Source organism: Sciurus vulgaris (genome assembly GCF_902686455.1).
Source record: "Sciurus vulgaris genome assembly, chromosome: 2".
NCBI lineage: Eukaryota > Metazoa > Chordata > Mammalia > Rodentia > Sciuridae > Sciurus > Sciurus vulgaris.
Genome location: NC_136462.1, coordinates 188615570 through 188642466, shown reverse-complemented (window position 1 = coordinate 188642466; position 26897 = coordinate 188615570). Strand labels below are relative to the sequence as shown.

General features: G+C 49.2%; 1 protein-coding gene across 1 annotated transcript; it reads right to left on the bottom strand.

The window, feature by feature from the left end:
• Nucleotides 1-241: 241 nt before the first annotated feature.
• SGK2 (serum/glucocorticoid regulated kinase 2) lies at nt 242-21884 on the bottom strand. The gene is made up of 14 exons (XM_079126928.1): nt 21697-21884; nt 16751-16944; nt 15609-15668; nt 15022-15071; nt 14491-14548; nt 14257-14340; nt 12990-13121; nt 11939-12051; nt 11657-11693; nt 10709-10795; nt 7269-7364; nt 6212-6367; nt 4462-4551; nt 242-957 (listed from the first exon to the last, which is right to left on the bottom strand). Exons 3-14 carry the CDS (start codon nt 15642-15644, stop codon nt 793-795), a joined length of 1104 nt encoding a protein of 367 aa, XP_078983054.1. The 5' UTR covers nt 15645-15668; nt 16751-16944; nt 21697-21884; the 3' UTR covers nt 242-792.
• Between the last annotated feature and the right edge of the window lie 5013 nt (nt 21885-26897).

The following is a 26897-nucleotide window of genomic DNA, read 5'->3' as shown; positions in this document are numbered from 1 at the left end:
CCAGGCAACCAACCCAATAATATGTTTAGTACTACCCACAACAAAGAAAGACACCATCAACACGGAATGAGAGAGACTGGGTAATACCCTGCAGACTTGTTACATCTCTGTCTTTTTATGCACTGAGTTCAAAATCCAAACATCAAGAGGCCTTTCTGGTTAAGAGTGCCGGCTGCCCTTTGCTATTTGAGGGTGTTCATATGTCCAGGCTCCATTACAGTAGGAATGGATGGTTAATGAGATATCAGCACAAGTCGTTGGATGGAGCTTCTGGAAAAACACTTTATTTTTTTGTACTGGGGATTGAACCCACATCCCTGGTCCTTTTTTTTTTTTTTTTTTTTTTTTTTTTAATCTTTTATTTTGAGACAAGTTCTAGCTAAGTTGCTGAGGCTGGCTCCAAATTGCAATCCTCCTGCCTCAGCCTCCTGAGTTGCTGGAAAAGCACTTTTAACAGTGTCCTTTTATTCTCTCCTCTCACTTATTCCTTCCTTTTCCATGTCCAGGACACAAAAGTGGAGACTAGAGAGCCAGTAGCCAGCTTGTGATAATGTATCGACTCTAATATCAGAAGCCATTTGTCAGGAGACCCAGCAGAAATACAGAAAGCCTCTGAGTAGCTAATGACCTATCCTACCAGCCCATGCCACCTAACATTGTCCTTCTATGTGATGGGGAAAAAAATACCTACTTCTTGTTCAATCCATCAAACTCATTACATTAAATCTTAGGAGCAGCTGAAAGTAACTCCTCCTATTACCAGCTGTCCTCAGAGGCTTCTCAAGTGCTTCCTTAGCAGTCCAAGATGTCCTCATCTTCTGGCGCATAGGAAAATCCCAGGAATGCACTCGAGGCCCCTGAGCTGCTAGCCACAGTATCAGGGGTACAGCCAATGGACTTGGATACTGCTTCTTGGGTGAACTCTGGGTCAAAGTGTTTCAAGTCAGCAGGTCCTGCCTGTCAACAGAAGCCAATGATGAGGAGGGGGCACTGGGATCAGAGCTGCCCAAGGAACCCAAAGCCCAGGAGAGGGGTGTCAGGCCTCCCCTCAGTGCCTCTTGGTGATCCACACTTAACCATCACTTTCCCATGCATTTACATTAATCATCTTATTCCACGTGGCTGATTTCTCTAACCCCCAGGTCCCCTGCCTGCTCTACACCAACCCTCAGACAAGTCTGTCAATCCACATATATTCACTGAATGTTTACCAGGCATTGTTCGGGACACTGGAAATATGGGAGAACAGACGAGAGCGAGCCTCTGCTTACTGGAGCTTACAGTATGTGGAGGGCAGGAGGATTGAACAGAGCATTTATACAGGTAGGGAGCCCAGGGTCCTAGATGGAGAAGATAAACGAGGGTAATACGGTAGACAGGGACAAGGGCCGCTGTAGCGATTTGTAGGAAGAGTAATCTGAGAGATTGCAAAAATGATTACAGATGCTCCATTTACCATCCAGAGGTGGAGGTTCTTTCTCCATCTTTTAAATATGGGTTACAACTTGCTTATGCCAATGGAACAACTGGCAAATCATCTGAGTGGAGGCTGGAAAATGGTGCCTTGGCAATCACCTCCCTTGCTGTGCTTGGAACACTGAGACCAGCCTGGGAACAAGCTCAGAATACTTTCTGGAAAGCGAGAGGCTGCAGGAAGGAGGACCCAGGTGCCCTGGCAGCCCGCTAACTCCTAGACACGTAAGGCAGTTCTAGATCAACTCCATCCCATTGCTGACCACAGACATGAGAGAGCTCTACACAGAACAACTGGCCTGGCCCAGATTGAAAAACACACCATGGAATATGAACAAGATACAATATTGTTGTTTAAAGCTGGGGTTGTAGCTCAGTGGTAGAGCACTTGCCTAGTATGTGTGAGGCCCTGGGTTCAATCCCCAGCACCCCATAAGAAAAGATTGTTATTTGAAGCCACCTAGTTTTGGGGTGACTTGTTATGCAGCACGAACTAACCAATACTGTCTTTCTGCAAAGGTGACCCAATCAGAGAAGATAATACCCCCTGAGGTTGTGAAGTAAGCAGGTGAGCAAGTGGAAGGGTCTGCAGACCTGCTTTCACATGCAAGTCTTGGGCTCTGGAACCAAACATGCCATGGTTTCCAGCTTCTCAAAAGGGTCACAGTCCTGGTGTAGTGGCACACACCTGTAATACCAGCTCCTTGGGAGGCCAAGGCAGGGGAATCACAAGTTCAAGACTAACCTGGGCAAATTAGCAAAAACCTGTTCAAAATAAAAAAGGGTTGGGAATGTAGCTCAGTGGTAGAGTGCCCCTGGGTTCAATCCCCAGTACAAAAAAAAAAAGCCACTGGGCTCAGAGCTCCAAGACCAGAACATGGATCCTAGTTCTGGTCCTTGTTAATTGTGTAGCCCAAGTCAATGCAGCTCCTTTGTATCATGGGACCACCAAGGGCTAATGTTTAAACACTAACCACCTCCACCATGGATCAAAGAAATATAAATAAAAATGCTAAGAGATGCCACTTTTTATCAGATTTGCATAGTTAAAAATAATAAGAACAGCACTTGCTGCAGAAGGTGAGTAAGATGAAAACTCACCAGAAGACAGACAGGAGGAAGAAGATTGTTCTCCCTTGTGCTGTGCACTCTGGACAGGCATATGCAAACCAAGAACCTGAAAATGGTGATTTTTTTGTTTTTGTTTTTGTTTGGTACTGGGGATTACACTCAGGGGCACTCAACCACTAAGCCACAAACCCCAGCCCTGTTTTGTATTTTATTTAGAGACAGGGTCTCACTGAGTTGTGTAGTGCCTCACTTTTCCTGAAGCTGGCTTTGAACTCATGATCCTCCTGCCTCAGCCTCCCAAGCCACTGGGATTACAGGTATGTGCCACCATACCTAATGGTGGGTGTTCTTTGAAAGGGCAGTTCCCCATCTGAAACCCACCTTAAGAAAATAACCAGAATTCTGGGCAAAGATACATACTTAAAGATGTTCATCAGCACATTATGACAGAAAGTAATGGTAACAACCTAAAGTTCACCATGAGGAGCATAGTTGAGTAAGTTTTGTTATTAATATAAGATGGAAATATTATGTAGCCACTAAAAATAATATTTATATAAAGTTTCATATTGCATGGGGGAATAATAACATAGCCTTTAGGCAACAAAAAGGAAAAAGATTGTACACATACTCGTATATAGTCAAGCCTCTGCATCCATGGGAATCCATAACCATGGATTTAAATAACTGCAGACTGAAAATATTTTGGGAAAAAAACTGTATTGGTTCTGAGCATGTACAGACATTTCCTAAATAATATAGCATAACAAATATTTTCATAGTAATTACATTATTATAAGAGGACTTATAAGTAATCTAGAGATGATTTAAAGTGCATAGGAAGGGCCTGGGGTTGTGGCTCAGTGGTAAATGCTTGCCTGGCATGTGTGAGGCACTGGGTTTTAATCTCAGCACCACATATAAATAAATGAATAAAATAAAGGTCTATCAACATCTAAAAAATGCAGAACAAAAATAAAGTACATAGGAGGATGTACATAGGTCATATGCAAATACTATGCTATTTTATATAAGGAACTTGAGCATCCCACAGGGACAACTGTAGATAGATAGATAGATAGATAGATAGATAGATAGATAGATAGATAGATAGATAGATAGATAGATAGATAGACAGACCGACCGACCAATACACACACACACAAAAAATGTATGATTTACCTATGTAAAACATACACACAGACACACACACACACACACAAAGACTGGAAGCCTGCCAGCACTGGTTCCCCTTGGTGCGATACAAAGCATTTCCTCTCTGCTGCTTTGAAGTTCTCTGCTCTACACGCTTTCTGCAAGGAATGCATGCCATTTTTATTGTCAGAGAAATGTCTAAAGCTATCTCCATAGGGCGAACCCCCGCCTGGGTGTGCAGTGTGACTTAGAGCACTTCACAGACTGCAAAGGGCTCTGCCATGAGGGTTATTGGTGCTCAAGATGAAGGATCAGCTGCATGGCTCATGCCCCAGAGCTGAGCTGGCAGAAGGGACTTGCGAGTGCTAGAAATGGTTCTGCCTCTAATTTTTGCATGTGACTTGGATAAAGTATCCAATCTTGTGGGCCCTCAATGTCCCCATTGAGGCCAGGCACAGTGGCACATACCTGCAATCACAGTGACTCAGGAGGCTGAGGCAGGAGGATCACAAGTTCCAGACTAGCCTCAGTAATTTAATGAAGCCCTAAGCAACTTAATAAGACCCTGCCTTAAAATAAAAAATAAAAAGGACCGGGGATATGGCTCAGTGAAAAATTACCTCTGCAATCAATCCCTAGTACTGGGAGAGAGAGAGAGAGAGAGAGAGAGAGAGAGAGAGAGAGAGAGAGAGAAAGCTCAAATACTCTCCAGACTCCCACCAGTGCTAGGAATCCGAAATCCAGGATGCTAAGCCCTCTTACCACATTTGGGTTGAAAGGTGGAGTCAGTCTCTTGTGGTACAAGTCATCCCAGTTTATGGGACTGAAGAATACATGGTTCTTTATCTCCAGCTGCAAGAAGAAGGTGCTAATCAGAAGTAGCCCTCCCTCCCCACCCCCACATCCTCCAGAGTCCCAACTCTATAGCAACTGGCTTTTAACTGCATGGTCCCTTGCAGTTCTGGATGGTTTCCTGGGACAAGAGAGTGTCCTGCAGCCAGGCTCTGGCCCCCACCATCATCCAAAACCCCCACTTCCATACCCTCCCCAAAGTACATCCACAACTGGGTACCCTCTCTGAGTACTTAGATCATTCTAGGCTCTGGAGGGAATGTCAGGGAAAGAGAACTGGTTCTGGGAGGGGTCGGGGGAAGCAAGTGAGCAGGAAGTTGGGGACCCACCCCTGACCCTGCATCAGTACTGCATCTTGGGTCTTCTCAGAATGCAATCCAGAGAAATAGATGAAATAAACCCTCTCAGGAAGGTTTGAGAAATAAAGCCCCAAGAAAAGCCACAAATTCCCGGAGACCCAGAAGTGAGGACTCAGCCCTGGGCATGCTTCATCACCTCTTTCCTTATCAGAACCAACACAGGGCCAGTGCAGAGGCACGTGCATGTAATCCCAGCGACTGGGAAGGTTGAGACAGGAGGATTGCAAGTTCCAGGGCAGCCTCAGCAATTTAGTGAGACCCTTAGCAACTTAGCAAGCCCCTGTCTCAAAATAAAATGTACAAAGGATTGGGGAATGGAGCTCAGAAGTAAAGTAGCCCTGGGTCCAATCCCCAGCAGCAAAAAACAAGCAAACTAGCAAAAAAACAAAAAACCTCAACGACATTGGCACCCACTTCCCTCCCAGCAGGACCCGTCCTCTTTTCTCAAAAAAAGAGTCTCCCTGTATCAGGACTGTGCTCTGAGCTAGTTAAAAAGTCAGACTCAAATATCTCCAGAAGAATACCCAAGAAATTAGTAATTTGTGCTTCCTCTAAATTGAGGCAGAGGGACTTTTGCTGGATACCCTTTCATAGCCGCTGAATTTTAATCTGTATGAATGAATAACTTATCCTAAAAATTATACATAAGTCTTTTTTTTTTTTTTTTTTTTTTTTTTTTTTTTTTTTTTTGCAGTACTGGGGATTGAACTTGTGCTTGCGAGGCACTCTTACCAACTGAGCTATATCCCCAGCCCTATACGTAAGTCTTAAGATGCAAATTTCCCTTGGAAGGAGAGAACTTATCTTTCTGGGCAAGGATACCTATGGTTCTTTAAGCTGGGCAAACACCCCAAAAGTTCACTTCCCTGAATCTGGCGAGTCAAGCTTTGGTGCAAACACAAAACCTTTCCCTTCTATTACTGTCCATCTCTGCTTATCGTTTCCTTCCTGACTTTTGTGATAATTGCATATGATCTTTATTGTTGTTTGTTTGTTTGTTTGTTTGTTTTTGTCAGCCTCCTTCTGCCCCCACACTTAATAAGGGCAGAGACCTAGACTGTTAAATTTCTAGCACCTAGCTCAATGTCTGGCACATAGTAGGTGCTCAGTAAATATTGGTCAACTAAAAGAACTGGATTAAAGAAAGTAGACAGCTGGTAGCAGTAGTGAATTTCCAATGGATGTGTGAGCAGGCTGATTTTAGAGGAAAGCAGGAAGCATGTTGATGTACCACTGAGCCACCTCTGGAGGGAGCTGGGAGCCCCAAAATAGGCCTGTGCTCTAGCTGGCAGGTCACCTACAAAGTCTGCCTTGGAGCCCAGCCGCTGCCTCTGGTCCTTGTGGAGAAGGCCTTGCAGGAGGTCGCAGGCTGCCACTGTCCGGCCCCCAGGGATCTGTAGTGGCTGGTGCAGAATGTTCTCATACATCTGGGACACATCTTGGCTGTAGAAGGGTGGCTGGTAAGAGAGGGAGAAGCTGGAAGGTCACCCAGGTGAACATGGAAATGGGTCTCAGGGAGACTTGGAGCCAGCGGGGTTGCTAGGAGGATTCAGCCAGACCCATGGCATGTGCGCTATGGTTTACATGGCACATGGGGAGAGAGGGACCTCCAGGCACCCGTCACAGGGGACAGACAGGGCTGCTGAGAGGGTCGCAAGGCTCTTCCCACCAGTGGGAGGTTTGCGGACCTCCTGGGGCATCCCCCGTCCCAGCTGTGCTAGTCCAGCTGTGCACCAGGCTTACCCTTTGACCTTCATCATTTCACTCCAGCCTCACAACCATCCGCTGAGAGGCTGCCGATTTTCAGATGAGAATACGAAGTTCAGAGCAATTAAACTGCACAGCTAGGAAGACAGTCAGCCCCGAAACCATATTCAGGGTCCACTTCTCCTCTGCTCCTCCTCCTCCTCTTCCTCTACCAGCTAGTCCTTCTCCTGACCCCACACAGCCGGCTCCTTCGCCATGCCCCGCCCCCCAGAGAAAACCTGGTCCGCCAGGTGGAGACCTACACAGGCAGCCGGATGGGTTCTCAATCTATCGGAAGGACTGTGACCACTTTGGCCTTAGTTTCCCTCTTAGTAAAATAAGAACGACTCTGGGTTCTATAGTCCCAGACTCCAAAGGCTGTATTGATGGGGCCAAGGTAAGTTGGTGTGCAATAAACTGTAAAGTGCTAAACTAACATTATTGAAAAAAAAAAAAATAGATCTAACCTTTATATTCACTTTGGCATCACCTTTTATCACCTGGGGTGAGAGATGACTCGTTCAGTTCCCTGAACACAGCTTGAGCAAGCCCATGAAGCCCAAGGCCTTCCCTAGAGAACATGTCCCTTATAGACAGGTGTGGCCCACTCACCAGGCCGTGCAGCATCTCGTAGAGGACAGCCCCTAAGCACCACCAGTCCACCGCCCGATCGTAAGGCTCCTTACGAAGCACTTCTGGAGCCAAGTACTGTTGGGGAAACACACTTATTTAAAAAGTGCTCAAGATATGGAGAAAAAGGAACACTTTTACGCTGTTGGTGGGATTGTAGATTAGTCCAACCACTCTAGAAATCAGTATGCAGGCTCCTCAGAAGACTAGGCATGGAACCACTGTATGACCCAGCTACTCCACTCCCTTAACATTGGTGCCCACGTATTCAGCCTTAAGAATTAAAGTCAGCATACTGCCAGACACAGTGGCACACATCTGTAATCCCAGCAACTCCGGAGGCCGAGGCAGGAGGATAGCAAATTCTAAGTCAGCCTCAGCAACTTAGTGAAGCCCTAAGCAACTTAAATGAGATCCTGTCTCAAAATAAAAAGGACCAGGGATATAGCTCAGTGGTAAAGCCCCCTGGATTCAATCGCTAGTCCCAAAAGTAAGTAAATAAACAGAGTATGCTATAGTGATACCCATGTTTATAGCAGCACAATTCACAGTAGCCAAACTATGGAACCAGCCTGGGTGTCCATCAACAGATGAATGGATAAAGACAATGTGGTATATATACACAATGGAGTTTAATTCAGTCATAAAGAAAAATGAACATATGTCATTTGCAAGAAATGGATGGAACTTGAGACCATTATGTTAAGCGAAATAAGTCATACTCAGAAGGTCAAGAGTTGTATGTATTCTCTCATATGTGGAAGCTACAGAGGAAAAAGGAAAAGACAGATGGCAGTGATTCTGTGAAAAGCAAAGGGGAATCAGTAGGATAGGAGAAAGAGACCAGGCAGTGGGAGGAGGGAAGGAAGGGGGAAATGCTGGGGAGGGACGTGGGTCAAATTATATTGTTATATCATGTGCCCATGCTAATAGTTAACAACAAATCCATCATACATACCACCAAAATGTACCAATAAAAATGGAGATAGAAAAAAAGATGCTCAGCCTCCGTTTCTCCATCTGTAAGCAGACCACTTAAAACAGAAGATCAGCAGAGATGGAGCCAGCTGTGATACTCGTGGGGTGAGCATGTGTTCATTTGGCATCCGTTTGCCAAAGGCCTGGCTTGTGCAGGGCCCTGTGCCATATTCCGGGGACAGAGAGATCAGCAGGACTGCCCTCCACAGCTGCACAGCTGGACACCACAGGGGATGTGTAAAGGGGCTGCGACCCTGGCTGTGATCCGCTCACCAAGCCATAACCCTAGTTCAGAAGTGTATCTGGCAACTTTATTTTTGCTCAAGGGGTGTTTTCTAATTAGTATGTCCAGCGTGGGTGTCTTCTAGTGTGTACAGAGGCATCTAATGAGCTCTCAGTGTCCTAGCAATGGGAGCGCCCCACAGTGCTCACAGTGCAGTGGGGACACTAATGGACAAAATCTCCCTCATACACTTGTACTGGAAACCTGAGTGGCAGAGAAGAGTCAGGAAAGCAGTGACATTTCAGGAGTGCTTGCCACGCACCTGTGGCTGGCATGAAGAGAAAACCTGAGGCAGAGCTGTGCCTTCTTCTGAACCCCAGAGCTTGGCGGCCTCTTAATCTGGGATCTGTGCCAATGAGGAGAGTGAGCTCAGCAGCAGGCAAAACTACCCTGAGAGACATGGTGTGGGTCTGCAGAAGGGCAGAGTCACAGACCTGAGCCCTTCTTGGTGAGGTCTCGGGCAGGTCAATTAAACTCTCAGAACTTCAGTTTCCTCATCCACAAAATGGGGATGCAGAATCCCTCCTAGTGGCTGGTGTAAGGCCACATGCAGGCCCTTGAACGAGGGAGCATCATGGTTACTCTAGTCTGCACCCCCTGAAACAGTGGCGGTGGAGTTGTGGAGGACAGGCTCTGGGGCCATGTGTCTCCTACACAAGGCAGGATTCCGTCTCCCCTGGCAGTGACCAGCTGCCAGCTCCTGGCCATGTCTTGGCTACCAGGCTTTGGAGGGCCAACCTTATTCAGGGAACACTGTCCACCCACACACATAAAACAGTAGCTCCTGCTCAGAGAGGATATCTGTCCATCAGCCACCCTGGTTCCTGATCAAAGAGGCCCACCTGAGATTTGAGGCCCAGGTTTCTAAGCCTGTGGGGTAAACCAGAGAGGCTCAAGTGCAGGTGGAGAGAAGCTACCCAGCCTTACAGCCTCGGCCCTGAAATCCGTCCAAGTCAATGGGATCCCCTGCAGGTCAAAGATCCAAGGTCCAAGCCTTGGGGGAGCTCAAGGAAAGATCATAATCCCATAGCTGCAGGGAGGGCCTCCTGTGTGTGGAGAGTCATGCAAAATTACCGCTGAGATCCACACATTTGACCCTCCAGGCTCAGTGACCAGAAGAGGGAGGTGGACGTGTGTCTGACACTTGTGAGACCCTGTTGCATGTGGACTTTTCCCTGTGAAGCAATGCCATTCGGTACAGCAACCAATAGCCATGTGTGGCTACTGAACACTTGAAATGTGACTACTAGTCCAAATCAGATGTGTGACAACTGTAAAACACATGCTTGACCCCAAAGGCTTGAAACACGAACAGTTCAATAATTTGTATACTTATTGTATGTTGAAATGAGAATATTTGGACTATATCGGGTTAAATAAAGTGTAGTTAAAATTAATTTTACCTGTTCCTGGGGTTTTTCGTTGGTGGTGCTTTGTTTTGTTTGTACTAGGGATTTAACCCAGGGTCACTTTACCACTGAGTTATATTCCCAGACCTTTTTATTTTACTTTATTTTTTAAATTTTAAGACACGATCTCACTTAGTGGCTTAGGACCTTGCTAAGTTGCTGCAGCTGAAGAACTTGCCATCCTCCTCCGTCAGACCTGAGTCGCTGGGATTATAGGCATGGGCCACCACGCCAGCTTGTTTTGGTTTTGAGATGGGGGTCTCACCATGTTGCCCAGGCTGGCTGGAACGTGTGACCACCCAGCCTCAGCCGCCCGGGGAAGCTGGGATCACAGGCATGCGCCACAGTGCCCAGCTCTCGCCTGTTTCTTTGTTTTATTTTTGCAGTGCTGGTGATTGATCCCAGGGCCTCACACATGCTGGGCAAGGGCCATACCACTGAACTACGCCCCCAGGCTTGTCCTTTGACTTTGAAAATGTAGCTGCAGGGAAGTTTGAAATTGTGTGTGGTTTGAATGTTATTTCCCTTGGACAGCAGAGCTTCACCAGAGCTGGCTGCGTCCTCGCCTCTCCAGCGTCTCCCCATTACCCAGAGGAGGAAACCAAGGCTCTACACACAGCTGGCTGGTGTGTGTCGCGGGGGCGGTGCCTGGCGGATGGCAGAAGCCGCTCAACTGTAACCTGATGGCTCTACTCAGGAGCTGTGGCCTTGGCCGTCCATGGCCCGCCCTCTCCTAGGACACACACACTTACCTCAGGGGTGCCACAGAATGTGGACGTGGTGTCCTCGGGCTCCACGCCTTCCTTGCAAAGGCCAAAATCTGTCAGCACCACGTGTCCCTGAGGATGAGAGACGGCAGGGGCTGGAGGCTGGTCTATGTCCAGCCTTAACCCCAAAGCCCAGATGCCACAGTGCAGGCAGTGGCTATGGGTCTGATGCCCAGGCACAGGCTGGAGGCTCCACTCAGACCCAGGGCTTTGAGAGGACCGCAGGGCACAAGGTGGGGACATGCCATTCTCCTGTCTTTCTAGCTCGGCATAGACTCAGACCCAAGCCCAGAACAGTGAAACTCCAAAAGGTCCTGGCTGGACAGCAGCCACGTGAGAGAAGGGCCTGTGCAGCGGGTGTGGGGTGGAGTGGGTGGAGTGGAGTGCCTGGGCCTCCCCTGCTGAAGCTGCCACCCGCCACTGCTGGGCCCTGCCCCCTCCCTCGGGCAATCCATATCCAGTGATAGGTTGGTGCTCCAGGCCCTGACTTGGGACAATCCTTAAGATCCATCCCAGCTTGGGTCTCCATCCCTGTGAAATCAGCTGAGGCCTTGCTTGCAGCCACCATGCAGGTGAGCTTTTCCGTCTGCCCAGCCCTGTCTTCTTCACCCCTTAAAGCTGTATCTCCCCAATAAACCTTCTGCTCTCACCTCTCCATCTCAGATTCTATTTCCAGACAGAATGTCCTCCTCGTCCGAGACAAGGAAAGACTCTAAAACCCACCAGCCCTCCCATCTCACACAGACCTCGTATACACATGTGCACACACACACATTTTTGCACATAATGCACACATACGTGAGTAAACTTGCATGGGCACCCAAGCACGTACATACAGAAGTGCACCCTCTCCCTGTGTGCATGCATGTACAACACATGCACACACACACACACAGACACATGATCAGAGAGCTCTCTCACGCACACACCAACCTGGCAGTCCAAGAGAATGTTCTCTGGTTTTAGGTCCCTGCAGAAAATAAGAGAAAACAGCCTGGTGGAGTCTCCGCTCCCTAGTGAGAGAGTTGGGGACCCTGGGCCCTGGCAGGAGAACCATTCATGGAGGCTCCCAGGGTGCAGAGGGAAAGCCCAGAGAGGCTGGGCACTTGGCTCTCAGAACTAGTCCTCTGGGATTGGAATGTAGGGGTCCACACAACCCCTGGCTGTTGGGACAGGAAGGGCCTGGCCTGGCTCTGAGCCACAGTCCGTCCTCACCTGTAAATGATGTTGAGGGAGTGCAGGTAGCCGATGGCGCTGGCCACCTCGGCAGTGTAGAACCTGGCCCGGGGCTCCAGGAACCTGCGCTCCCGCTGCAGGTGGAAGAAGAGCTGAGGGGAAGGAGGTGTGTGAGAGGGGTTCTGGCTCCAGCTTCCAGGGCACGGTCACCCCACCTGAGCTGTTCCACCCACAGAGGAGTCACCACAGCCAGAGTGGCCGTGGAAGGAGAGAGTTTCCAGCATTGATGAAGCACAAACTGTGCTCCAGGCTCCGAGTCAGGCCTTCGCGTCTTATCTCATCCTCACGACGACGACCGTCAAGGTATCAAAGAGGATGCCAGTTTCACATAAGAGCAAAATGGGAGGTGTCTTGCTCAAGGTCACAGAGCTCATAATTGGCAGAGCTGGAATTTGAAACTGGGTGGTTTAAGGATGTGCCTTTCTCCAACCCAAGCCATACACACCCAAGCCCTGTCACACGAAGGCCAGGATACATCTCCCAATGGGTCAATGCCTGTTCTATTTTATTGACATGCAAAGCCCTTTACTTAGGGATGCAGGACAAAAACTCCCCTCTTGGCTTCAGACCGAAAGCCATTCAGTCACAAGTTCAATCTGGGGTCACTGAGGGAAGTCCCACTAAATCTTGCCATCTTGCCCAGTGAAACAGAGTGAAGTCCAAGAGGGAGCCCAGTTTGTCCTGGCCATGCTTCTGGGTCACCAGGTGGCTCCGATTATGATAGTGACAAGTTAACCCCCTCTCCTGTGGCCTATGGTATCAAAGGGCAGTGTTGGAAATCTTGACCAGAGAGCATCTCTTAGTATTGACCTTTCCCAGGTCAACTGAAGGGGGTCTGTGGACAGTTTTGTGAGAGAAAGGCAGGAAAGCAGCATTCAGGCCTGGTGTGGACTGCGTGACCTTGAGCAAGTGATCGACCTCCCTGAGCCTCAGTTTCTTCAGCTACAAAATGGGTCTGTTGAAAGGATGAGGTGAGACCATTCTTAGTACACAGTGGGCTTGCGGGACAGACGCCCTCCCTTCCGCTCACCTCTCCTCCATTGACATAGTCGAGTACAAAGTAGAGCTTCTCAGGTGTCTGGAAAGAATAGCGCAGGCCCACAAGGAAGGGGTGCCGCACGTTCTTCAGGAGCACGTTGCGCTCCGCCATGATGTGGCTCTGCTGTGGAGTCAGATGGGTCCATGTCACAGCTATGGTCTCTCTCATCTCACTCAACAGAGCCAGCATGACCTTGCTATTGGAGGTTGTCCTGCCCAGGACTTTCTTAAGCTCCTGCTCAAACATCCACAATGGCTCCCTAGTGCCCTTCAAGCCAAACCCAGTCTCCTTGCCTAGTATTCAGGGCTCAGCATGATGGCTTCATCCCCACCTGCTATGTATTGGTATAACTTCAACCCCTGGATCTGCAGTCCCTGCCCCACCTCAGCCACCAGGGAGGCTGAGGCAGGGGGATCACAAGGTCAAGGCTAGTCTCAGAAACTTAATGAGACCCTAAGCACCTTAGCAAGACCCTGTCTCAAATAAAAAATTTAAATGACTAGGAGAAAAAGAAAAAGGAAAAAAAAAAGAGCTGGGAATGTGACTCAGTGGAAAAGCATGTCTGGGTTCAATCCTCATTACCAAAAACAAACAAACAAACAAACAAACAAAGTGTATGTGATACCTGCATAAGTGAGTTTCAGGGAAAAAATCTTTAAGGAAAAAAAAAGCCATGTGCTATCTATATTCACATCTCTGCTCTTGCTATTTTCCCTGCCTGGACATCCATCCTCTTTTCCGACCACCAGAATGCTATGTCAAGGCCAACTACAAAGCGTTTCCCTCCAAAAGACCTCCCCTCCCACCCTCTGAAGTCCTTGTGTGTGTTAATCACTCTTCCTCCTGAGTCTCCTCACTGGATCAATCAATCCTCTCTCCCTGTCCTCCTGGTGGGGTTGGGTGTTAAAGGGACTCAAGTTGGCTGAGTATCTAGAAATCCAGGCTGGCCATGGCTTGAAAGACCTTTGGAGAATATAAGGTGTGGCCCCACAAGACGTGTCAGCCTGGAGAGGGCAGAAAGGGTGTCCATCATGGAGCCCTGGATTTCCATGGGAAGTCAGAGGCCTGGGTTGGTTCTCCTGAATGCCCTGAAGCTGAGCAGCCTCACCTGCCTTTCTGGAGAAGGGCCATAATCCTGGACACAGCTGGAGCCCCTGCTGTGACCCCCTGTGCACAAGGTCCCCTGGAGGTGGAAGCCATCTTTGGAAGCTACTCAGGAGGTCAAGAAGCAGAAGTGCCTGTGCCCGAGCTGCGGTACCTCTTTATTCTTTAAGATGGACTTTTTCTGCAGCACCTTCACTGCGTAGAACATCCCATCCGACTTGTGCTTGGCTAGGAGGACCTGAGCATGAGCAAGGATATAAGCCCTCCGGTGACAGGAGGTGGCTCCAGCCCTGTCCTACTTGCATTCTGCAGTTCACAAGCTCTCTCTGCGCTCATGCAAGTGGCAGGCAGGAGGGCAGGAGCCGCCCACCCCCACCTCCCCACTCACCTTCCCATAGTTCCCTTTGCCAATGACTTTGAGGAAGTCGAAGTCTGTGGGCCGGGCACTGGGGACAAGGAAAAAACACGATGGGCATTTGCAAGCTCAGGAAAGCTAGTTCCTAAGGGCGAATCCAGGCTTCTTTTTAACTTTGGAGCCACGCCTCTTGCCCCTGAGAACGTCCTGCCAAGAGAGGCTTGCAAGACTCACCCTTTACCCCATGGGCTCCGGTTAGCAACGGGCAGGGAGAGAAAAGCAGACACGCTACAGAGAAGGCAGGCATCTGGCCCCCCAGCCCTGGAGGGGCAAGAAGTTGGGAAGCTGCTAACAGGGCAGGTGGTGGGGGCTTTCCACACGGAAGGTTCTATATAGGCAAAGGCTGGAGAATTAGCAGAAGATGACACTGGGGTAGGGCCCTGGGCCCAGAAGGCAGAGGGCCTTCAACACCAGACCAGAAAGCTTGGATTTCATTCCCAAGGCACGAGGAGCCAGCTCTGAGGGGAGCCAGGTGGGAAAGTCAGTTGAGAGACCAGAACTCACTTTGGGTTGGCTGAAGGCCCCAGGTTGATGTTCCCATTGGCTCTGGAGGGCTGAAGACATTTAAAGGAAGAGGCGATTAAGATTGGTCAGCCTCCTCCCTTTCCCTGGGCTGGGCTCTGGTCCATTCTCCAACACCTCCACCGGACTGCTTCCCTCCCTCTCTTCCTTCTGCGGTTTCCTTCCACCCTTCTCCCCATCCATGTGTCCACCCCAGCCGCACAACCACCATTGAACCTGCTTTGCACAAGAACCTTGGTCAGCTGTTGGCTGTTAGATGCTAATTGTAAGGCTGAGAAACTGAGGCCAAAGAGCTGTGGTCAAGGTCTTACAGGCAACCAAGCTGGAACTTGAATCCTCCTGTCTTCTCAATCAACTCCATAATTTTGCTACCTCATATACTTCTTGAAGCCCTTGCCCAAATCTCTCCTCAGCTCACTCTGCAAATGGCCCACCTCCATGAGCTCACGATGACCCTGTCACTTCCCAGTCCTGGTCTAGGACAGCCCAGGGGGCTGGCTGGTGTCTCTATAGATTCCCTCAACCTTGGAAGAAAGTGAACTTCCTGGTTGAGACCATGAGCCACTCACCTGTGGGCTAGGGATCCCGATAGGGCTAGAGGCCATTCCGAGGCTGTGATGTTGTGGGTGCTAGGAGTACAGGGAGGAACAGAAGTGAGAGAGCCCCCATCCCAAGCACCAGGCATGGCTGCCTTCTCCCTTCTCCCCAATCCTGAACCCCCCCCACAGCCTAAGCAGCTTCTTTCCCAGAGTCCTGCCTGGAGAGATAAGAAGTGATGCCCCCTTTCGCACCAAACATCTCACAAGGGGCGGGGTGAGGGGGTGGCCCCTTTCAGGCTAGGTCTTTTCAAAAGTTGGGGACAGCTAGGGCAGCAAGATCCCTGAAAGTCATGGCGGCTCCAGAATGCCAGGATGGCCAGGGCAGCAAGTAGGCCCCAAGCTTAAATCCTCCCCACCCCCGCCTCTCAGGTAGACACCTGAGGCCTAGCGAAGGGACTTTCCCACAGTTTGTGAGGGGCAGACTGTGGTCCTCAGACTCCCATATAGGCATGTTGGTGACTCTGGATTCCTGTGGACTGTCCCCAACTAGGTTCTGCTCTGACTATAATCCCTTTGCCATGAGGACTTCTGCCCAATGCCTGGGAACAGCAGCTGCCCTGGGGACCTTGGACCAGATCCCCAGAGAGCCGCAAGACTGGTCAGTGCTGATTTGAGGTCAGGCAGTGGAGGGAGTGGCCGGCAATGTCCTCCCTGCCCTTGCCTTGCAGCACGGAAGAAGCCAGCATGTTCAGACCCAGCTCAGGGTGCTCAGGACCCCACAGCCCCCGCACCTCCCACTCAGAAGGTCAAGGCTGAGAGCCAAGATCTCTCCTGAGAGCCCAGTTGCTCTTGGGGTTCTGGAAATTTTACATTCCAAGACCACAGCTTTGGCCTGCTGTGGGGCCTGGGCCACAGCCTTGTCTCTCTGAATAGAAACCACCCATCTGTACAAGAGTGGCCCTGGAGGCTGCACCCGGTGGCTGTCTTGGGAGCCGAGAAAGTGGCCATAGGGGAGGGAGGGAATCCTCCAGCCAGGCCGCTCTGAGAAGCCCGGCCCTGTGGCGCCCCAAGGGAGGGAGCCGCAGAAGAGGGAGGAGAGCCAGCACCCAGGGCGGAGTTCCTGTTCACGCTGCAGCTCCTTCACCAGCCCTGTCCTCTCTGGCCACACATACCTGAGCAGCTGAGGAGCGCTCTCCGGGAGAACCAGCAGCTGGAGCCGAGGACAGGCGTGGACAAGAGAGCCTCACACTGTTCTCCCAACAAGGGCCGATGTGTCAGTGCCTGGTGCTGGCTGGGCCCAGCACGGAGCTCAGAACTCCCTGCAGCAGCTAAGGGGCTGGCTGATGTCACACGGCATCCAGCAGAGCTTAAGATGAGACAGGAGACTTCTGTTGCCTCGGGGACATCATCTCCCGGGGGGGGGGGGGGGATGCAAGGGGGTGGGCAATAGCCCCAGAAGAGCCTGGACACCCTGGGGATTTGTTGGAATATATGGAACTGTGTGTTGTGTGCATGTGTAAGTGTGCTTCAACGTGTCTCCCATGTGTCAGCGTGGCCCTGTGTTTCAGGTGTGTGTGTGGGTGGGTGTGTAAGAATGTGTGTGTCAATGTGACTGCAGTTGTACCTTTTTGTCAGTGTGTGTCGTTGTATTTCTGTGCCTGTGGTGTGGATGTGGATGTGCTCCTGCATGACTGTGGAATGGTCAGTGTGTATTTGTGTACATGTTAGTGTGCTTGTGTGGGGAGGTGAATGAGAGTCTCCAGATGTGTGTGAATTTCTATCCCTGTGGGTGTGTGACCGTAGAGTATGTACCAGTACATCCGTGCGCGTCTGCGTCCGTACTGGTGTATATCAGTAAGTTTCCGGGTGTGTGTGTGCACGTGTGCACACATGCAGGGAGCCCGTCTGTAAGAACATATGATCCAGCAGCCCATCCAGGAGCTGCGTAGACCATGTGGGCCGAAGCCCAAGAATTTGCAGCTGTTTCAGAGAGGCAGAGCTGGGTCTTGTTCTGTCACTGCTGAGCACGTGCCCTTTGAGTCATCCCTGCCCAGGCCAGGGCTGAGTGACCCATAGCTCTCCCAATGTGTAAGAAAGCGTCCCATGGCACCCTGGCACATGAAGGCCTTGCTGTCTGGTGAGATCATTAGGTTCTCACAGGACCATTTCTGCTCTCTGGGGCTCATGAGGGGTGAGCTGATGTTTAGGGAATGAGCCCAACATAGCCCCTGTTCTTCTGGAACTTTCTGTGTGGCTATAACCCACTCCACGGGAGGGACCCCCAGAGCTGGGGCAGAGGGGTTGGTCAGGAAGGAAACTGAGCCCAGTGGCCTCAGGAGCTCTCGGCAGGCTCTGAAACGCAGGGCCCCTGGAGGCGTTGGCCCAAGAAAACGCCAGCGAATAGTATCAAAGTCTTTCATCTTTCCCCAAAATAGAAATGTTGAACCAATACACAGATCTGCAGGACATCATGTTGACAAAACACATGGCCAGAACAAGGGCATTTCTTTTCAATAACAAGACCCTGGCGGGTCCTTCATTCAGTAACACGATTTATCAGAACAAAATAACCATGACAATTATATGCACCCCACAGGGCACTTCAGAACGCGGCCGTCTGTGATGACCTTACACCCTGTCCAGATATTGTCCATTTCTCTGTTCTCCTTTTCAGTTAAACTCCTCAAAGGAATTGTCTGGACTCAGTGTCTCTGCTCCATTTTTTTTCTTCCTTGAACCCATGCCAAACAGGCTTCCATCCCAACAGTCTAGTAAATCAGTGAACAGAGATCTCCATGTGCCAAAGCCAGTGAGGAGTCCTCCCTCCTCCTCTTCCTCAACTTCTCTGCAGAAGAAGGTTGGCCTCAGGAGCTTCTGGGGTCCTTCTAGTCTCTGCCTGCTCTTCCTCCATCTCTTACACTGAATCCCCTTCCTCTTTATCCTTCAATCCTGGCTTAGTATCTACACTCATTCCTTAGTTGATCAAAACCAGTGGCTTTACAAACTATATTCAGATGCTCCCAAATTTCTCTTTCTAGCTCTGATTCTCTCCTGAACCCTGGACCAACTGCTTCCTTGACACTTCATTAGTTAGATATCTAGAGGGAACTGGGATTGAACTCCAGCTCTTGACCACTGAACCTCATCCCCGGCCCTATTTTGTATTTTATTTAGAGACAGGGTCTCACTGAGTAACGTAGTGGCTCACTTTTGCTGCAGCTGGCTTTGAACTCACCATCCTCCAGCCTCAGCCTCCTGAGCTGCTGGGATTACAGGTGTGCACCATTGTGCCCAGCAAGAACTCAGTCTTAAAATGGACAAAATAAGTCATGACTTCCATTCCTTCTACTCTGCCCCAGCCTGCTCCTCCCTGTAGGGTTCTACTGCCTATATAAAAGTTCGAGTTAGCAACTCAGAATCATCCTGGAAACTTAGTAATGAGAATGGAAACTTCCATTCTCATTAAAATCCCATTAAGATATGTCCATAAAATAAAACCTGCACAAGAGGGAGACATCTGAGCTTCATGTTAATTGCAACACTAATTGTGATAGCCGATATACGGAATGAGGCTAAGTGTCCATCGATGGAGGAGTAGATTAAGAAACGAGGGTGGGGGCTGGGGATATAGCTCAGTTGGTAGAGTGCTTGCCTTGCAAGCACAAGGCCCTGGGTTTGATCCCCAGCACTGCAAAGAAAAAAAGAAAGAAAGAAAGGAGGGTGGATATATGTATAATGGAATGGAATACTATTCAGTCATTAAAAGGTTGAAATCCTCTCATTTCTGGCAACACAGATGAACTTGGCAAACATTATGTGAAGTGAAATAAGCCAGGTACAGAGAGACAAATAGTGCATGATCTCACTCATTTGTGAATTTTTTAAAAAGTTGTCATAGAGTTAGAGAGTGGAAAGTAGAATAGTAGCTACCAAGCCTGGTGTGGCGGCTGAGGCAGGAGGATCATAAATTGGAGGCCAGTCTCAGCAATATAGCGACCCTATCTCAAAATAAAAAGTTTAAAGGGCTGGAGGTATAGCTTAGTGGTATAGCACCCCGGGTTCTATCCCTGTTATCACCAAAAAAAAAAAAAAAAAAAAAAGAAAAGAAAATCAGATTATGTGCCTTCTTTGCTCAAAAACTCTTAGTGTCTTCCTATCATACTTAGAATTGAAGTTCTGAGTCTCCACTGAGTTCTTATGAGATTGCACACAGGAGACACCTGGGCTCAGCTCCATCTCCAGCCGCATCTTCATTGCTTCCTCACGCCCATCCCCCCATCCTCCACTGTCCAGCATCCACCTGCCTCATCCATCCTACCCAGCAGCTCGGGTTTTCTCTCCGTCCCTCAAACACACCAAGTGCCCTCTGGTCTCTGCCCCTTGCGCTTACTTTTCCCTCTGCCTAGAAAGTTCTTCCCCAAGACATCTGCATGTCTGAACATCACAGAGATCCCTGCTTCCATGCCACCTCCCAGAGAGGCCTGTGCTGATCACAGGTGCCAGGTTGTCATGGTTTCTCTGGGACGTAGGGCCGTCAGTGCTAAAACCGGTATGGTTCTGGCGACAGAGGGTGGCCGGTCACTAACAACAGCAGTCCCACCTCTTCCCTCCCTCTTTCTCTCTTTTTATTTTTCGTTGCAGCACACGTATTGCTCTAGTACCTTATCAAGCCACTACTTAAATGGTTTTGTTTTCTGTCCCAAACGAGAACATCAGCTTCACAAGGGTGAAGATTTTTCTAGTTCACTACTGAATGTTCGCCATTTAAAACAGGCCTGGAAGTGATAGATGCTCAGGACATATTTGACTAAGGAAATCAGGAATGGATTGATAAATTATAGCACATACGAAAAGTGAAAATTCCACAACCAAAAACTCCCTATAAGCCTACATTAGTCAAAACGGGAACATGTATCTGATGCAATCTCAAGCAAAAAAGCAAATTTCAAAACGGCACATCCATAACAAGTATGTGTCCATGTGTATTCGTGTGTCTAACCACACAGGCACACACAAAGGTGGGAGGCCATGGCAGTAGGTTCTTAGCAGTAGGTTCATGGCAGTAGGTTCTTTTATTGTTACTTTGGACCTGCTGCGTAAAATTCTGTGTTGTGTAAAATTTCTCCAGATGTTGCTGTTTGGTTACGTTTAAATATGAAGTCCCCATGGGAACTTGGACACACCGTTGCCCACCCCCCGCTCTCTCCCATTGCCTTGACCATGACTCCCACTCCCGAGCATCTCTCACTTTCTTCCCTCTTTGCACCACTGCCTGATTATTTGGCTAGAGGTCAGGCATTGAGATCTCCTGACTCTGTCCTGCGGTGGCCCCTGTGAGCTCCCGCTGGGCGTCTCAAGCCTGTCCCTCCCACCCCTGACTTGCTGCACCCGAGACCTGCCTTCCTCTGCCCAGTCATTTTGTGAACCTGCAGAATGGGGGCGGGTAGGGGCACCGCCGAGTTCTCTTTCCTTGGAACATTCCCCCTCAGCCTGGTCTGCTTGGCTCCTGTCATGGGACCTGGTGGCCTTCCTGGAGGCCTCGCCAGCGCTTCCTTCCTTCTGTTTTTTGGCACCTGCCTCCCCCACTGTCCTTTATTCCCCGTGTAGCTCAAGGGCCAGTTTGCTCTGAGGCTGTTCCCACCACCCCACGGGTTAGAAGCTGTCATCATCCTGCTCCGAGGAGGAGGCGGAGGCACGCACACAGCAGGGAAGTGAGTAGATCAGGACCCCTGGTCAATGAATCGTGTAATTAGAATTTGAACCCAGGCAGTCCACTCCCCAAACCATGGTCTGGACTTCCCAAAGAAGTCAGGAATTAGGAAAGGGAGGAGTGAACGTGGGGAAGGAGTGAGGACGTCAAGGTGAGCGAGGGAAGAGGGGAGCAGGCGGTGCAGTTGAGAAGGGGAGGAAGGAAGAGTGGAGGGAAGAAGTTAGAAAAGAAAACCAGGGGGGAAGAAAGGGAGGGAGGAGAGACGTTAGAAAGGAAAAAGAAGGAAGGGCCCGAGGAAGGAGGGAAAGGAAACAGGCAGTCAGGAAGGAAACTAGTTAGGCAGCTGGTTAGTCCACTCAGCAGGTGAACAGGCGGGCAGTAGGCGGCGGCTCACAGCTGGCCTCTCACCTGGAGACTCTGGGTCCCGGTGCCGGTTTTGGGGAGCTCTGCCCCCTCTCGCAGCATGGTCCTTCTGCCCTGAAACCCAATCCTGGCTTGCCGAGTGAGCACCCTTCCCAGGCAGGAGTGACCTGTCACCCAGTCGCCTGACTCTCCAACGGGCTGGAGTTCAACCTCCCAGCCCTGCCAGCTGGGAGCTGGCTTTGGGGCCTTTCAGTTATTAATTAACTGCTGGACAGAATTACCATGCTGGCTGCGCCTACTGGCGGCTGGTCAACCCCGCCCTGGGGTCCCTCTGACCTTTTAAAAGGTACTTCACAACTTACGTTGTGTCACCTTGGGCAAGTGACTTAGCTCCCAGTGTGGGAGCTGGGCACTGGGGATGGTGCAGGCACCTCCTGCTGGGAAGGTCCTGAAGCCCTTTCAACACCATCCTGTGTCCCTTCTCCAAAATGCCCTTCCAAGCGCAAAGGCCGACTCTTCCTCATAGCCTTCCTATGCCGGTGGCTGAACCACTTCTTTCTTGGCACCTGGAGAACTGACAACGGGAAGACTCACACAAGACTCTCTCCCGCTGCCTCCCTGATGGGGGCCACCAGTCATGCCATCCTCCGAGAAATGGAAGACAGCAAAACCCCATGTCCTTGAATCATCCTTCTCTGTTCCCATGAACCCAAGTTAAACCTGGACCAGGATGTCCACAAATATCTTGAAGGACTCTGACTTTTTCTCAAGTACTCTGGGGACTAGGGAAGGCAGTGCTATCCCTGGAGAGCTGCTTTCTTGCCTGCATGTCAGGTTCTTTGGGGATGCTGTTCATGCAACAGGACAAGCAAGCTAAGCTAATGATGTCACTGCTTCTGTAGCCTAGCTTATAAAACCCTCTCCCCACAGTAACTGGCGTGGGATTGAGGGCGCTGTGAAGAGGACAAGCACCACTTGTCCAGACAGCCGCCACTGCACAGGGTATTGTGGGGGATGGAGTTGCTAGTTGACAAAGCCCAGTGAGTGATGGAGGTGTGATCTGGCCATCCTGTCACCATCGGGCCTTCCTTGTAAAAATAATACCTCTTCAGTCTTGCACGCTGGCTGCGATTACTTTCTTTGGTCTCTTGGCAACCTATTCCCCTGCCCTAGCACAGCTGGACTGTGAATGGCCGAGTCTCTAGATGTTTCCAGAGGTAGGCAGCTCCTTCCCTCCTGAGCTGGCCTCATTTAGGGACACCACTGGCCCTCTCTTGTGTTGAGTCAATGCCTGCCACCCAGAGTTCACCTGCCCTGGCACTGCCCTGTTATTATCCTGGGAGGAGAATCGCAGCAGAGTTGAGATCATGCCTTGCTCGGCTCTTTGGAGACTGGACTTAGAAACCAGTGCCCCGCTGATCCCAGCTGTCATGGAAGGAAGGCTTTCTTGTGATTGACCCAGAGCTGTGCAGGTCAAATGTTCTAACTCAGGGCAGGGGCAGGACTGGCCAGCTGGACAGGTGGGAAAAGCCCCGCCCAGTGATCCTTCTGCTCTAAGCAGCTCAGAGTTTGGTTTTCATCTCTTCCACCATTGCCTTTTCAGTAAATGGTCAACAACTCAATGGTCAGGTCTGTTGTCTTTAAGAGGGACTGCTCCGATGTCCTGCAGGGCTGAACTCCCCGCCTCCACCAACACACACACAAGCCCGTGCCTGGCCCCAGCCTGGAGAGGGCAGGTGACTGGCCTAGGTGCCCGCCCCTTTCATTGCCTCTGCCCTGGAACCCTACCAAGCTCCTCCTCCCTGAACTCCCAGGGCTGGTTTTAACCAACCCACCGGATGGTGTAATTGCACAGATTGTATCAAAGAATTTCAACAGACAGAAGAATGTCAAATAAAAAGTGAAATCTTCCCCTCCTCAAACCCATCTTCAATCTCATTTCCAGAGGTAAATGCTATTAACTAAAGGTTGCCAGTCCTTGCAGACTTTGCTTTACGCCCTGATCTACACATCGGATATTATTTTCCCCTGAGAACAGGGCTCTATGACACGTAGCTTCAGGAATTCTTTTTCTCACATACATCTTTCCACGTTAACACAGAGTGATTCATTCTTTTTCAATGGCTGCATCCATCACACTGCATAGAGTGGGATTCATTTCACTACCCTGGTGCTCTGTTCTTTTTCTGATAGACATCTGGGTCTTAGGCAGACTCTGTTGTTTGAACACGAAGGTCAAAGACATTCTCTGGGATGAGAAGAAGGATGTCAAAGGACTGAGCCAGTGGGAACCCACCTCCATGAAGATTCCTACCACTTTGACATTCCTCAGCCCACTTCTCTGTCCTCTGATCCCACCGCTATCCCCACCTACAAATTCATCCACAGGCAGAATGAATAACAGGCTCCAGGTCAAAACAGAAAAATCTCCTCACATGAGCTGAAAGCAGGACCCTTGAGTCTACAGACTTAAACGTAGGTGAGACATGGGCCCCAGTTTTCTTTTTGAAAAAGAAAAAAGATTTTTAGAAAGCGAAAAATGCATAAAGTTGAAAATCAAATAGGACTACTAGGGAGATAAGGAAAAAGATCTGTTCCTTGGTGTGTGTGTGTGTGTACACACACACGCATGTGCATGAGAGAGAATGAGAGAGGAGGGAGAGAGACCAGGGCCGGAACCAGGGGTGCTCTACCACTGAGCTACATCCCCAGCCCTGTTTGGTTTTGTTCATTTTTTGTGGTACTGGAGATTGAATCCAGGGGCACTTTACTACTGAGCTCCATCCCTGGTCCTTTCTATTTTTGAAAAAGGGTCTTGCCAAGTTGCTAGGCTGGCTTTGAACTTGTGATCCTCCTGCCTCGGTCTCCTGAGTGGCTAGGGTTACAGGTGTGAGCTGCTGTGCCCAGTAGTCATTCCTTGCCTTTTTCAGATGTTTCCTTTGGTATTTACCTCCATGTGTCTAAATAATATGCTCATCCTTGTATTCTTCCATCTTTCATTTCAATACATTTTTCAAAGGCTTTTCTTCCTACCCTGGAGCATGGATATTTAAATCTTGCTCATCCAAATACACATTTCTGCTTTCCCCGAAGTTAATTTATAATTGCATTTGGTGGTTTGAGAAATTGTGTATGTAATAGAACATAAATATATATTCAATACATATAAAGAACATACATAAACAGTCACGAGTTGCTTAACAACACGGGCATGTGTTGAGTAATGAGACATTAGGCGATTTGGGTTATGCAAACATCATAGAGTGCATTGACACGTACTAAGTTGGCTGCTTATTCAGTCTTATGGGACCAACCATCTTCTGTGCAATCTATCATTGACTGAAGATCATTATGGGATGCATGACTGTACATTCGATGTTCTTGAATACTCCAGATGCTAAGGCAGGAGGATCGCAAGTTCAAGGCCAGCCTTGGCAACTTAGTGAGACCCTGTCTCAAAATAAAAAAAAATTCAAAAATGGGGGAACTGGAGATGTAGCACAAAGGTAGAACCCTTGTCCAGCATGGGCAAGGCCCTGGGTTCAAACCCCAACACTGCAAAAAATAAAAAAAATCATTTGATGAAGCGCATTTCCTGTGGCTTCCCCAGGAAAAATTCAGACAAGGTTCTAAACTTGTGTTTGAAGATGCTCTGCCTTCACATTTGATTGACAACTTGGCTTCTCCCTTTAGAATCCTGAAGATATTGCTCTACTACCTCTTATCCTTTCAACGTTTTGCTATTGAGAGGTCCAAGGCCATTGTAATTCATGCCCCTTTGAATAAGACCAATTTTATGGTGAAAGTTTTTAGGATCTTCTTTTTTGGCCTCATTATTCTGACATTTCAGGACAGTGTAGCTTGGTGTCATTCCTTTTACATCCTTTGCTGAACATTCAGAATGACCTCTCGATTTGGAGAAGTTTCTTCTTTTACTTTTTTCTTTCTCTTTCTGGTTCTGTGAACTGAACCAGGGGCACTCTACCACTGAGCTACATCCCCAGCCCTCCCAGCCCTTTTCATTTTTTAAAATTTGGGGACAAGGTCTTACGAAGTGGCTGAGGCTCACTTTGAACTTGAGCTCTTCCTTCCTCAGCCTCCCTAGTCTCTGGAATTCAGGTGTGCAACCCCAGCTTTCCATCTTTCTTAAAATGCAGAAATACTTTTAATTTTTTTTAGTTGTCAATGGATCTTTATTTATTTATATGCAGTGCTGAGGATTGAACCCAGCACATGCCGGGCAAGTGCTCTACCACTGAGCCTCAACCCCAGTCCCAGCTTTGCATTTTTAGGAAATGTTTTAGTTGTAGATGGACACAATACCTGTATTTCATTTATTTATATGCAGTGCTGAGGATCGAGCCCAGTGCCTCACACATGCCAGGCAAGTGCTCTACCATTGAGCTATACCCCCAGCCCCTACATTTGTTTTTGATTGATATAATTTGATTTCTCTGTGCTGGATATGTAGCTCAGTAGAATGCCTGACTAGTAGCTTGAAGTCCCAGGTCTGAAACCCAGTACTGAAAAAAAAATTTAAAAAGTGACTTGCTTTCTCTGTTCTCTTTCACTGGAATTCCTATTAGTTGTGTATTAGATTTTTCCACTAGTCTTCTGAATTTTTAAACTCTTTCCTATTTTTTATCTTTTTAAAAATTCTGCTTTTTGGGCAATGTCCTCAATTTTCTTTCAAAACTTGCGTTTTTATTTCTGCAATCACATTTTAAATTTCCAAATGCCCTTTCATCCGTTTCGTTGCCTCCTCCTCCATTTTTGTTGCAGCCATGGCTGGTAAAAGATTAGCTTCTGACAAGTGGAGTGATCAGCTCTTCTGCTTAATAGGAAAGCAAGAGGGAAGGATGGATGGGCCCGAGGGGACATGCAGAGCAGGTGGCAGGACAGAGTGGTGTTTCTTTTGGTGACTTTCATTTTCCCTGTGACATAGATAGGGAGGACATCCACTGAGGTAATGGAGAAGGTAATGGGGTAGGAGGCTGAAGGAGCATAAGAAAAGTCAGAGCTAGCTCCCCAAAAGCGGGGCTCCATGCTTCCTAGGTTGCCCTGAGGGCTCTGTCCGCGCTGAAGCCAGAGGCGGGCAGTCTGCCATGGTGCCAGTCTGCTCAGTCGGGTCACTTCCTAGTAGAGGTGGAAGATGGGCCCCTGTACAGCTCCATGGCTTGTGCTCTCCTAGCCAAGTGGTCTGGAGAGCAGCAGAGCAAAGGAATGAAGGGCCTTGGCAAGAAAGG

Excerpts from the sequence above, each read along its gene's own strand:
- SGK2 (XM_079126928.1), bottom strand. The coding sequence starts at position 15,644 with ATGGCCTCTAGCCCTATCGGGATCCCTAGCCCACAG. Across the intron at positions 7,365-10,708 it reads CATTCTGTGGCACCCCTGAG|TACTTGGCTCCAGAAGTGCT; the intron begins GTAAGTGTGTGT and ends TTTCCCCAACAG. Across the intron at positions 4,552-6,211 it reads TGGGCTCCAAGGCAGACTTT|CTGGAGATAAAGAACCATGT; the intron begins GTAGGTGACCTG and ends TTCTTCTTGCAG.